Source organism: Colletes gigas, unplaced genomic scaffold (genome assembly GCF_013123115.1).
Source record: "Colletes gigas isolate AHSC1104 unplaced genomic scaffold, ASM1312311v1 Colletes_gigas_Sc00015, whole genome shotgun sequence".
In the NCBI taxonomy this organism is placed as follows: Eukaryota; Metazoa; Arthropoda; class Insecta; order Hymenoptera; family Colletidae; genus Colletes; species Colletes gigas.
The window spans coordinates 6356213-6370159 of NW_025106644.1; the positions used below are offsets into that span (position 1 = coordinate 6356213).

The following is a 13947-nucleotide window of genomic DNA, read 5'->3' on the forward strand; positions in this document are numbered from 1 at the left end:
ATTCAAACCGACGCGACGCGACGCGACGCGACGCGACGCGACGACGCGGCACGACGACGCGGCACGACGTGTCGCATTAATTGTGGCCCGAATTCGGTATCGCGCGACGAGCAAACAGCAGAAACTTGCGTCACGAAGGATCGTGCATGGAATCGCGAAACACCGAGACGAGGCTAACATTTTCAGAGACGAGAATGAAATTCTCAATCGCTTCCCCACATCCGGTTCCGAGCAACATTTCGATAATTGGATTTCCCGTGGCTTGGTCCGTAGTTAAAAAATATTACGGCTATCCGCGTCGCTACGCTCCGGCCACTCTCATGATTCCGCGAGTACGAGAGCGTGCTTGTACCATTTTTCACGTGCCGAAGCATTAATCAAATCACCCCTCGTTCCGTCTCCCTTCCTCTCTGGAGGGGTTACATCCGACGGAATACTACTTTCTGGTCGGGTGAAAAGTCGCTGCCGCAACAGGGCTCCGGTATAGAAACAATGACCGCGGAACGTATGTATGTACGTACGTGTCCCAAACGACGACGACAAACAACACTCTATACATAATATGCGTACACAACTTTACCTTATTCTCCTCGTTGCTTTCAATTATTTCAAATTCCATCCAATCAATAGCAAATTTCAAGTTGCACGTGCACGCAATCGACGACAAAACCGAAATCTTTTCTCCTGAAAATTAAGGCGATTCCAATGACATTGACCAACATAATTAATTTCCATTTAATCGCGGCGATTAGCCACACGATCGCGGCGGAATGTCATACAGTAATATTGCTTCTAGCACGGGGAGTACACCGTTCATACATCATTACTTGCCACAAATAATTCACCAAGATAATTCGCTTCACAATAAATATCTGACGCTAATTAAGCCCGTAATCCAATGGCAGCCGATACGTAATTCAATTACGCTAATTAATGTTCGATTGCGATTAACAATCCAATTAAAGGTATACACACCGGGGCTCGAGAAATAATTTCATCTGTTTCCGCTAATGCATCCTGTGAATCATCAATCGGAATTTCGTACGAAAGTCACGCGAACACAGACCGAGCGAGACTCTTTAAGAGTAAAATTGTCCTAAAACGTAAAAAACTGCTAATCCCGTTAGCAATCGTAATAAAAAGGGAAGATACCTTGAATCTGTTCCTGTTAATAATGTATCTGGCGTTTGATACACTACGTACTAAGAATGCACTTTGATGGTACATGGTAGTACGTTCGAATGCGGCTCCGCAGGGAAACGAGCGGAGAATGCAACGGTACGCAGGTCGCGAGAAAATGTTCTAGGCGAACACGGGCCACGTTTCTCGCGGACCGTGTCCTAATTCGCCGTCTGGGGCACATACGGGGGCATATAGGGCCCCGTAAGGATGTACTGCACCGCCACCACCATCAGCTGCGGGGCGCTCCACCTGATGATGTACGCGCTTCCTGGAACAGAAATGCATTTTCCACGTTACTCCGGGCTGCCTCTGTCTTATGTATCCGCAACCCTAAGTGCTACGCTATTCCAGGATAAAATTACGCATCGCGTACGCGTATGTGTGTCTATGTGGAGTTGGGTGCCAGAGCAAGAACGTGCTTTCGACCCGACACGACGCGCGACGACTACATACCACGCGTTAGATTCCTCGAGCTGGAAAAATACGAGCTCTAAACAGTCAATTCCTTGGTCCAACATTATTTTAATACACATGTCCATACATTCTCTGTAGAAAGAAAGACCGTACCAACCATCGTATCCGCGTTTACGAACAAATACGCGCCACTTTATTTCGAGTCTCTCGTCTTTCTGTTCGGCTACGCTCTAGAACCAACCAACCAACGAACGAGAGTCGATCTTGTTTATATTCCAACATTTTCCACTTTTATTTTTTAAAAGCGTCCTCGATAAAAGTTTCGCGCAACGTTCAGAATTTAGATTAACATTTAAGAGAGCACATTTTCGAAATACTTGGCGTACCAGCAGCATACGTGGAACGTTCCGGCTAAAACTTGTCGAGGAAAACTCGTAGAAGCGAGAGCAGAGTTTCAAGCGGAACTTTTCGTCCAAAGTCCCACGGGTGTTCCCTTTTACGCTCTCTCTGATCTAAAGCTTGCTCGAGCTACGGCAAAGATCTCGTTGCTTTTCCTACTAGTACATACACCATTGCTCGATACATCGATCAAGTCTTTTCTTTACCGTTAACGTCGCATCAAAAACTTTATTGCCTAGCAAACATCTGCTTTCGACAAAACCTTCTTCCTTCTCTTCCTTCTCATTGTTTCTTACAAACGCGTTAAAAATTATTAACAAAGACGAGTAATCGGTCTCGTTGGGTACGGGTCTCGGTACGAGCAAATAAATCGTTATAATAGTTTCGATCGAATAGTGGAAAGTTTCCGGAATAAATAAACCGGTAACGATATTCAAAGATTGCAGCAGTAAATTATTACGCCGTGACTACGTATTTTGCGATCAGTCGTGTATAGGAAAATAGAGTTATAAATAATCCAAGGTCCCGTGTATCGGCAGAGGGAAATATATCGGGCAAATAACGTCAAGCAGATTCATCGAGTGTTGGGATGATCGGCTCGCTCGCTCGCTCGCTCGTGCGCGGTCTTTCGGCTCTTTCGGCTCTTTCCTTCGGCTCGATGAACGAAATTACAAATCGTCTCGCGTATATCGGTTATCCGGCGATGAAAAATGTCAAATTGGATGCCGGCCGACACGATAGCGCGCGGCACCCTTTCGCACAAAGACCCCGGTAAGATCTTTATTTGCATCCCGGTCTGATTTATGCTCCATCTGCATCACGTCGTTCTCCGTTTCGCGTGGCGTGTTCTATTCGCGAATCGCGCAGCGAGTTTCGCGTCTGAAAAATATATTGCGCTCGTTCCTCGCGGCGGGATCGAGCAAGCTCGTCTGCGGAAGAGGGAGGCCGGCCGGCAAGGTAAGGGAACAAAGAGTGAGGACAAATAGACGAAACGAAAAGCACAAATAGACGAAATGGGGAAAGCATCGAGTTCGAGGAGAGAATAAAACTAAATAAGAGAGATCCAAAGGGAGGAGAGGATAGAAATGGATGGAAATTGTGCAAGAGCATAGAGACAAATAAACCAACACGAAGGAAAAAGTAACGCGGCTCGAGAGACGAGAAAGGAGAGAAAGAGGACTCTGCCGGGGCTCTTATCGCGAATAGAAGCTGCTGGTGTTACGGATTACTCGCTATCGCGACCAATATGTCAAGCCGTAAGAACGACGAGGAGTCAAGCGTTATATCGCGAAATAAAATGGCCCGTGGCATGTGTGACCATGGCCGGGTCGCGTCCTGAAATATACCGACCCAGCTCCGATACGATCTACGTATTTATTGGCATTTTGCTTCCGCTCGAATTATGTATTTTTCATAACACATGTCCGACGGCTCGTTCGCGAATCCAAAGTAACATGCTTCGCGACGACGACGCTGCCGCCGAAGCCGACGCCGACGCCGACGACGTAAACTTGATGCGCACCGCTGAGATACAGAGGCGACATCGACCGGAAGGTTCTCGCGAAATCGGAAAGCGTCACGGTGAATTTTAATGCCAGGCTACGATATCGACAGTCACCGACAGGAACCACCACCGACTCTCCGATCGAAAAATGCATTCGCATATCTGTATTTATATATTTATTTCGACATGTTGACGGCATATTCTTCCATCAATGTTTTTTAATGAAACGGTTTTTCCACTTTACGAGGTCAAGGAACAACTTTTTCAATATTTTTATAATTTCTACATATTCTCCATTAAAATACGCGTTATTTGCTTTTTTAAACTTTAAAATCCTTCGATCCGTTCAGAAGTTATGACGTTTTAAAGATCCGCACGAAATTTCAGTAGAACGTCTAAACGAATGGTCAGACATTAGATTTTCGGTAAGGAATTTTTTTCTCGAAACAGAGTAGGATTTCGGGGGTATGTCTATTGACTAAAAATGATTGTAATTAACTCCTGCAACTAAAGATAATTTTTTCAAAACGATTTGAAATGTTTTAATTTTGTCGAAAAATTTGACCCTTCTCGAATTTTTTTCTCGAAAGTGGGTAGGATTTCGGGTGTATGTGTATTCACCAAAAATGATTGTAATTGACCCCCGCAACCGAGAATAATTTTTCCAGAACGATTTGAACATTTCTTTTTTCGTCGAAAAATTTAGGCACCTACCCCCTGTCGATTTTTCATAAATATTCGTTTTCCATTTTTAGTAATTTTGTTTGACGCCCTACAGAAAAATTGTCTAATACTTTTTCGTAGGTACCCATGAGCTCTACTTTAGAAAAAAGTTTCATTGAAATCCATTCACTGTTGTAAGAGTTATGGCTGTTTGAAAATTGGACCACTTTTATGGGGTTTTTCTAACTTTACGGGGTCAAGGAACAACTTTTTCAATATTTTTATAATTTCTACATATTCTCCATTAAAATACGCGTTATTTGCTTTTTTAAACTTTAAAATCCATCGATCCGTTCAGAAGTTATGACGTTTTAAAGATCCGCACGCAGTAAAACGTCTAAACGATTGGTCAGACATTAGATTTGCGGTAAGGAATTTTTTTCTCGAAACTGGTTAGGATTTCGGGGGTATGTCTATTGACCAAAAATGATTGTAATTGATTCCTGCAACCAATAATAATTTTTTTACAATGATTTGAAATTTTTCAATTTCACCAAAATATTTCTTCACCTACTAAATTTTATATAAATTAAATAAAATAAAATAAAATAAGATAAAATTAAACTAAATTAAAATATGTTGGGAGCTAGGGCCGAAGCTCGTATCGTTGGAGATATCGTTGAAGAAGAAACAATCTACAGACCGATAACAAAGGTATTTTCAAAGTCAGTTACGATTTTTAATCGGAAAAATGGGCGCGTTTATATTTGCCGAAAAATGGTTGTCGCTCCGTCAGCTTTAAGAGACAAGACGAGGCCAGTTATAACGTTCGACGAGCGCGGAAAATGAGGTCGAAGGGAATAAGAAGGTTATCGAGTTATCGGTTATATATCAGCGACAGATAGATTGATACATAGCTGGATAGATATAATAGATAGATAGACAGTGTGTGTGGGTGTATGCGCGCGCGCGCGTATCAGTGAGTGAGAAGAGAGAGAAAGAGGGACGAAGAAGGGAGGTTGATCTCTCGAAAGTACCTCGGTAGTTGCGGCACATGCAATTTGCGACGTCTGAAGTTACTTGTAACGTGGTGTTGTTTTAATGGCCGCAGACGCTATCGGCAGCGATCGAGTCAGCACAATTTTCCTCATCACTCTTCTCGATGCAGGGAAATTTGTTGCCAAAGAAAAAAAAACGAGACGGATTTTTCCGGAAGAAAATCAAGTTTTGGTATGTAAGAATGTTGGATAACACGAGCGAGTTTATAGAGTGAAGGGTAATAGAAATTTAGCACGCATGGAATTACGAAGCCATTGATGTTTCCTCCATAACCGTGGGACGACTACGTTAGAAACGGCCAAGGCTCGAGCTTGGTCTTTTCGGCATATCCCGAAGGTGTCTTTGGTCTTTCCCTCGTAAAAGAATGGATGTTGTTTGTCACGTATCGGGCACGCATTCATTTATCAACGGTATCCCCTTTCCGGTTCTCGGTAGGTATACACGTCGTGGGCTAAACGCGGCATTTGTACAGGGGCTTTTTTAGTTGGTCGACGCGTATATTACGTGCCCGGAGACCAGGATCACGGGAACTCTGGGGAGAAAGAACCTTGGTTGACCCTTTTATTCCTCGCGAGGAAATTACCTTCGGACGAGTTCCTCGAGCTTCGTTTTTACCCTTCGCGTGTCCTGTTTAGCCGTTTCTCTCTGTCGCGTACCCGTTTCTCTTACCTGTACGAGTCGAGTTGGCGTACTTTTTCGAGACAGAGATTTCTTTGGAACGATATTAGGGACCAGGCCGCCCCTCCCCCCTCCCTCCTCCTGTTCATTTTGCTGGGAAAAATATGACTGGGAAATTACGCTGGCGAGAAACGACGTTTTATTATCTGCGACGCGTATTCGGTCTTCTTGGTTCATTTGATAAAAGTATTTTTCTCCATTGCGGCGAGACCATTTCCGTCTCGGGGAATTTCGAAGAAAGGAACGGCTCTTTTCTATGCGAAACAACTTTCACAAGTACGATCAACTGTAACGATAGTAATTATACGATGAATCGAATTACGGAAGAAAGCGGCTGTTTCCTCTGTTCGTCTCGGTTCTCGTCATGTTTCGACGGAAGCAGGAAGGAAGGCAGGCAGAGAGTTTCGAGGCCGTAAAATCGTCGAGAAGCGTTTCTGTTGCGACGTGCCACTTGATCGGTACTTTGCGAGAAGAAGGAAAGCAGAGAGAGAGGAACGCAGGGATTTGAAAAGGCAAGAAGATTTTTCCGGCCTGTTGGGGATAAACTGGAATCCAGCCACCGCACCGGTTGTGAAGAGCGGCCTCGGAAACGGCCGAAACGGGGATGAGAGGGCGTAGAACGCGAGGCTCGTTTCACGCCGCGACTGTTCGCGGAGTGGGACTTTTGCGGTGTGGAAGCACTCGAGCAACCCCCCTGGCGTTGCGCGGCGGACCGAGTAAAACGCCCTCGCCCCCTGTCCTGTTCTGCCCTGGCCTGGCCTGGCCTGGCCTGGCCTGGCCAACAGCGCTCCAAGAATACGCGTCTTCTCTGATCCTCTGCCGCTTTTTCGGCGACTTCCCGCTGCGAGTGCAACCAAGCGAATTTTCGTTCCGCGCCTCGCCGGGCTAAATTCTCTCGGCTTCAGTTTTTTAAGCAACTCTCGACGCCGAACGTTTCTACGTTCTAGTCTCGACGCTACGTTTAAACGAGATCGCGCTCTCTTGAGAGTTTCCCGTTGCTCCGAATCGTCGCGTCCTGGTGGTCGTTCCGATCGGTTGGCCCATCAAATTTTCTTTATTTCTCTGTTATAACGTTATCGCGTTGCATCGGGTTAGGTCTGGGTTAGGCAGTGGAGCACCGAACGGGTTTAAAGGAGTCACGTAGCGAGGCTGGCTGTACGTTGCAAACAAGGTCGTCTGGAGAAGTTTCCGTGGCCTGGGACCGGCTTCGGCAAGTAAGGACATTAGCATACCGTTCACCGGCTGACAATTTACCGAATTAAGCGCTCGCTGGAGGACCGAGGCGAGCGTAACGCGCGAGAAAGGATAGAGGGATGGAGGGTCGCTGGAAATGGCCGAGCAGGGACCAGCAGCAGCCGAGCGTCGAAACAGGCCGCTGAAAAACTCGGAGCTGTAACACTTGAACTCGAACAACAGACACGGGAGAAAAAATGGCCAAGAAAAAGCCAAGCTGGAAGAAGAAACGGAAAGGCGAAGGTCGATCGATCGGTTATTCTTTGCTCTTGTATAATTAAAACGTTTGCTCGAACGGTTCATCGAGAAATAACATTTCGCGTTCGATCTATGCGCGTAATTATCATTTAAATTGCACTTTTTCAAACCATTAGGATAGAATAGAATTACGTTTAAACCGATAGCTCGAACGACTATCGATTTGCACCGCTGATGGTACACAAACGGTGCATCTTTCAGAATTACTAGAATATACACCGGGAACCGAGTTCCAACCAACGATTGCCTCGTTCTAAAAATATTGCCTACGGTTCGTTACGATCGAATCGACGTTAGCTGCTTTATGGTTTCGATTATCTATCAAGATTGAAACGTCAATATTTCACGGATGTTGGGCGTAACTCTGTAATTCCCTATAATTTAGGACCCGATGCCGATGCCGATGCCGATGCCGATGCCGATGCCGATGCTGATGCGTCGCGTCGCGTCGCGTCGTAGGTCGACGAATAGGAGTTGGTCACCAGCGAGCCGATAATCGATCCGCAAAATATTGAAATTCCAATCGCGTAACGATCGACCAAGTTTGTCAGCGTTATCTTGGTTTCCTTTTTGTCGTTCGCTAATGGAATTCCGTGCAATAACACGCGGCTCGTCCATTGCCTGGCCGAAAATTGTTTATTTATCGTGAACCGCGCGTGCACTCTGATCGACTCTGCTAACGACACGCAACCTACCGAACCTATCGAATAGAAACTTTAATTAATTCCATTTTAATCAACGCATCGCCGTGTCTGATTTTGGGCTCGCTGTACACGGTACTTTTTGCCTGTTGCTGGACAAACTTTCAAACAACGAACACGAGTTTTTGCATTTGATTCAATCTGTTTCAACAATTTAATAGACTAACTATTAACTGCAATACTCGAGTAATCTGACTCCCGATAGAAATGTATCTCGAGAACAAGTTGAATTTCTTTTGCACGAATAGACGAGCTCGATTCGAGTCCCAAATGTCTCGATAGGTACTACGGTACGCATTAGTTTCTTGCAATTTTCGCGTAAAAATTCCAACCATTTCCGTGCACACTGGGTGTCGTCGTCGTCGTCGTCGTCGTCGTCGTCGTCGTGGTCGTCGTGGTCGTGGTGGTGGTTGAATTCGGGTCGTCGAGTCGCAAACGTCAAAGCGAAGCAAACAGGGCCAGAGTCGGTCACAGACGCGCTCTTTTCGATACGGATAAAAAGAGAGGAGGACGTTTAAGCTTTTCACGGCTCGAAACGTCGTTATCAAGCTCGGTGACAGAAAATTCGAGAAAGGTATCGTTCTCTGGTTGGAAGCGGCGTCGCGCCCCAGGTTATCCCGTTGCCGAGCAAAACTTTTTCATCAAATTTATCGAGGAACGCCTTGGGCCATGCTTCTAACGGTCTGGCGCAAACCTGCTCGGCGGTCAAAGTCTCTTAGATTGTCGCTAAAACCGGGTTGCTCTCTGCTGTTCGCAGCTCGCAGCTGTTAAACCGCAACGCGGCCGGAACCATCCGCGTCTGCTGGTTATCTCTTAGTTGGTTCGGTTCAGCTTCTAGCCACCCTATCTCGCAGTCTGGTGCTTTTTAATAATATGATCGAGAGAATAGCGCGATAGGTTCGAACAAAGCCACGTATCGAACCCACATATCGTTCAGGGTCGTTTCAACAAACCTTTTATCGACTATCATCGCGATACTATCCTCGAAGGGAACACGGGGCTGCTGGCACCAATTATCACTTTTTAGCCAAACGAGACGCGTGCCCGGTCGTTTCAGACCCACTTGGCCCTCCGTAAGCACGCTGCTGGCCGAGTTTATAGACCGAAATCGTTCTCGTTACCGTAAACAGTCGTTTCTCGACAGAACAGGAAACGGCGGAGCAGCGGCGCGACGAAATTTTACCGTTACCTTGGATCTAAGGTTTCGTGGTTGTCTGGCTGCGTGTGGCTCGACCAATCGATGAAACCCGGTCTCGAGAAATTTCATTTTGCTATGTACATATATTCTACGCGAGTACCGTAGGCTGGCCGACAACATTCTTTGTCCAGCGATCTTGTTGCTAAAATTCTTTCCATTTATGTATTCTTGACAGTTTCGGTAAAGCAATTTCTGGTGTCGGAAACGGGCATTTCCTTCGTAAAGTCCTTCTCAAAGAAGAATTTTCTGAAAATAGAGAGGAGAAAAGTGTCGCGGTTGTCGGGAATTTTAAGTACGAAACAAAGGAGAACGGAAGCGGGCAGGCGCGATCTTGGAAGCAACGCTGGGTCTCGCTTTCGCCGTAATTCGAGAAATCAAACCGCCAATGGTCCAATGCACCACTCGGTATTCCTTTTGTTGGAATGTCCGTTGCTCGGCCGAACCTGTGAAAAGTCCAGCTCTCCGGAAAAACAGAAAAATAACCTTCTTCGTACGGTTTTCTACTACATTTACCCCGGCCCGATATGTACTTTCCTCTCTCGATTTCCTCCGGATCGTCGCATATTTCCTTTATATGGCATATTCAAACGGAACAAACCAGAGAGTGGTTGTGTACCAGCTGAAACTGCGAGACAACCGAAAAATCGAAATCGTCCCGCTTGCCTCTCTCCTCCCCGTATCCTGCCAGGAGCAAAAGGATCGAGGATGGAGCACCAGAGAGCGCAAGAGACCGTAAGAGAGCGTAAGAGAGCGGAAAAGAAAACGAAGAAGGAGACCGTGGCGTGGCGTGGCGTGGCGTGGCGTGGCGTGGCGTGGCCTGGCATGGGGATGATGAAGTCGTCGTTTATACTTTATATCGTATGCATGAAAATTTTGGATCCCAAGAGTCACCGTTATTGCGCCAGGGGGGAAGATACCCTGCGAATCTTCCTGGAAGCTTACATTCTTTATGGATACGGATAGCGTCGAGGCGTCGAGGCGTCGAGGCGTCGAGGCTACGGGTGAGGGGTGAGGGAAGCTAGGGCGAGCTAGGGGCCAGGGGCTAGGGACCCCAGAAACCGCGATATATCCACGGTGCGCGGCTTACGGCGTGTTAAGCTTAAGGTCGGGGGAAAGGAAGCTTCGAAAACGTTTCTCGCTCAAGTTTTCTACCACCAGACAGATCGACCGACGAGCAAGACGTACGATATATCCACGTACACGCGTACCATGTGTGTTTTCGTTTTGTAACGCGCGAGCGTTTCCGAGCCGCCAACTTACACTCCCCGTACGTTATTTTCGAAACAAGTTACTCGCTGCTCGGACCATTTTACTCGTTTAAAGCGACCAAATAATTCAGTAATAGGAATAGCAAAGACAACTTTTAACGTCTTCCTAGTAAAACTGGTATAGCTTTCGCTTAAGATGCACCGGTTAAAAGGTTCGAAACTAAAAGCTCCTGATCAGCAACGGCTTAAATTTTAAGAAAAGGTTCCAACCTCGAGAAACGTTCTGTCTTCGTTATGCTCGAGATTACAGGTATTTCTAACCTTTAAAGTCTTGGCCGAAATGCTTTAATTTTTATCCTCGAACGTCTCCATAATTCGAGCGACAATTTTCTAATAGAATGGTAAATCCGATCTAAGCAAGGAATTTGTTTATACGTCGTGGGTCGTTCTCGACGAGATCGCAGCATTCGTTTTTACGAACATCGTTTGCAAAACGAATTTTCTTTGCGCTCTGTCGCACGGTGCGTTTTACCGTGCGAAAAATAATGACAAAGAAAATCCACGAAAGTCTAAGCACGCCGCGCTGTCCTGCTTCTACCCTTGTTAAACATAATTCCATAGGAAGCAAGGTTGCGACACGAGACACACGGTAACAGATGCAACGAAACATTCGTATTAACGTTTTTGTCGGTTTGTCTGGCTCGAGTATCTGGCTCGGGAAAAACGGAACTCGAGACCGCTCGAGACAAACTAGGAATCGTACGTTTCCCTCTGTACTGCTCCTTCCTGGCACATTCTTTCCTCGAACGCGATAAAATTCCACTAAACGTCGATCGAGCCTTTAACAATAACAATTTATTCCGCCTGGATCCTCGTAAATACGTTCTTCCGAAAATGTTTCCAACAGGGAGCGGATGAATTTTAATCGTTATCGATTGTTCTCGATTCGTTGGTAGAGTCGTCGCTTTTTAATAAGCTTCTCGATAGGTCTATCGATGGCCGCGCGCAACAGGTGTATTCTGTGCTTCTTGCGCATTATAACGTGACAGCTGTTGAGCTAAAAAATTTCTGATAATAGTCGACGACGATCGGCCTGCTCGATCGATTTTCACAGGCAATCCTCAAACAACGCGACGAGTTGTATTTTTATCGAACATTTATTAACGATAACCCCCGTTCTTACGAACGAATGTCGGTTTTTAACGACAGCTCGACAACATCCTTGTACGAATCGTCGCGTTGTCGTTCTTAAAAATATTCACCGTCGTATTAGCTATCGATTGCACGACTATTGTATTCGATTCCGCACAATCTTGCGCCGCGAAATATCCATCTACGTGTTACTCGATAACCCTATCGAGCAACAGGTACCGTTTTTTCTTCTTTTCCCGTACGAATCTTGTTTCCTGGTCCGCGTCACGATAATCGATGATCGATATCGAATAACTGGAGAATTTCATATCGACGTTATAACTGTTGAAGCGTGGTTGGAGATTCTTCGATCGAGCAGAGATGATTTTTTCTCCGTTAACAGTTTTTGTTTCAGTTTAAAAAAAAAAAAAACTATACGAGCTAATTGGTTTCCGCTAGAAGGAATGTGCTTCGACAGCAAGCTTCCACTTAACGGGGCATTAGTTGTTCGCCAAGTCCCCGTGATTAACTGTTCAGGAAGCGTGAGTTTAGAAGCAGACTGTGTGGTCCTGTGGGATGTCGAAGGATTAGAAACTTTCTCTGGTCAGTTCGGTGCGATTTGATGAGGTGTGGAGCGGTGCGATGCAGTGCCGTGGTTCGGTTCGTCGATGGAAAACCGTTTAGAATTTATCGCGACATCGAAACGTCCAGAAGAGTTGATTAAACGACTAGAACAGCATGGTCAGGCGTATTAAAAAGGATAACGTCGAGACTGGCGCGGCGAAGAAATCAGGGCAGAGAAACTTCTCTGTAGATTAATAAGAAAATAGAAAGACGGAGGGAACGGCAGCCTCGCTGTAGAAATATACCGCGCGTTAGAAGAAAATTCAGGGGGCAACGAGGTGGCGAGGTGGTAGCGAAAGATGGCCCAACACGATTCGCTCGAGCTAACCCTCGTCTTATCCCCGAAGACGAGGGTAAGCGCGTAAGAAAAGTCCGAACGACGCGACGCCCTGGAAAAGAGAGTTGCAACGGGGATGCATCCGGGCCGAGCACTAGCTATTTACTGCTCGTCAGCCGGCGTGTCTTTAACACCGAGCTCTGGAAATTGAGATTAAACCGCGCACTCCTACGCGCAAATACTTGGCTCAGAACCGGCCTGGCCCTCCCCGACTACGCCACGCCACGCCACGCCACGCCGAGCCACGCCAAGCCATGCCAACGGGTGCTTCTTGTTAATCTCAGCCGGTGTCGAATGCCGGAGAATTCGGGCCTTTCGACTCGACCGCGAAACTACGGATTTTCCCTCGCGGTTTTCCTCAAACGAACATACCTCGAGCCGACCACCGTTGCCTTTCGTTTCATTCGCGAAACAATCAAATTTAACTTCATTTCATTCAGGAAATTCTACGTCTCGCGTCGTCAACTTATTCGAATTTTATACCGTTTCCGCTGCACTATTCTTTTACCGACATTTTTTCACATTTTTCAAACTCACTTTCCCCGTTTAACCTGCTTACTTTATAGCTGTTCATTCTTCTTCCGGTTATAGAATTTTCAGCCTGGACAAAACCTACGAAATTACCGTAACAGTTTTCGCGATTCGGGGAACAATTACATTTCGGACGTTTCGACGAGAATTTACTCGCTGATATACGACCATACGTGAAATCCCAAATAAAAACCGAACAGTACCGCGGACCCGCGAAATCTGTTTCCAAACAAAGGGAACCGTATCAGTGATCACCATTTTTCTTTTGTTTTCCCAATCCCCCCCCGTTAACGCAGCAGTAACACGACCTTCCATTCGACGATCGCAAAAAGATTATGTATAGTGACCGTTGCTATTTATTCGTTGTGGAATTTATCGGTTCCCATGATTATTTTCATCAAAAGTGCAATACCTCGCGATAGTGATAGAAATTTGATTTTTCTCTTATCCATTATTGGAATATAAGTAAGTACGTCTATAAACTTGTTAACATTATTTTCGAATATTCCGCAATTGCGTTCCGTTCCGTTCCACGTATTTGGAATATTCGTGAAAATCGTGGCAACGCGGGTCGATGGGGTAAATAAAAGACATTAGCCGGTTATCGAGCCAGCAGGTGGATCGCGCGGCGGTTAACGAGAGCCGAGCGTACGGGGAATCGCGAGATATTCTTTAACGCGGAGCAAACGCGGGAACGACTCGAGGAAAGTAGGAAAAGCGCGGATCAGGATGAAAATTGCGAGGAAAAGCAAAAGGTACGCGTCTCGAAGCAAACAGCCGACATAGAGCAAGTAATTCGGTCTGTAGGAGGTTGTGAAGATTCGTTG

At 46.1% G+C, this 13947-nt stretch overlaps 1 protein-coding gene across 1 annotated transcript in view; it reads right to left on the reverse strand.

Annotated features, from left to right (window-relative positions):
* Positions 1 to 1340: 1340 nt before the first annotated feature.
* The window catches only part of LOC122399792 (lachesin-like), a 139485-nt gene continuing 126878 nt past the window's right edge, over positions 1341 to 13947 (reverse strand). The window contains exon 10 of the mRNA XM_043400754.1: positions 1341 to 1450. Within this exon, the coding sequence (XP_043256689.1) occupies positions 1341 to 1450 (110 nt within the window). The remainder of the gene's footprint in view (positions 1451 to 13947) is intronic.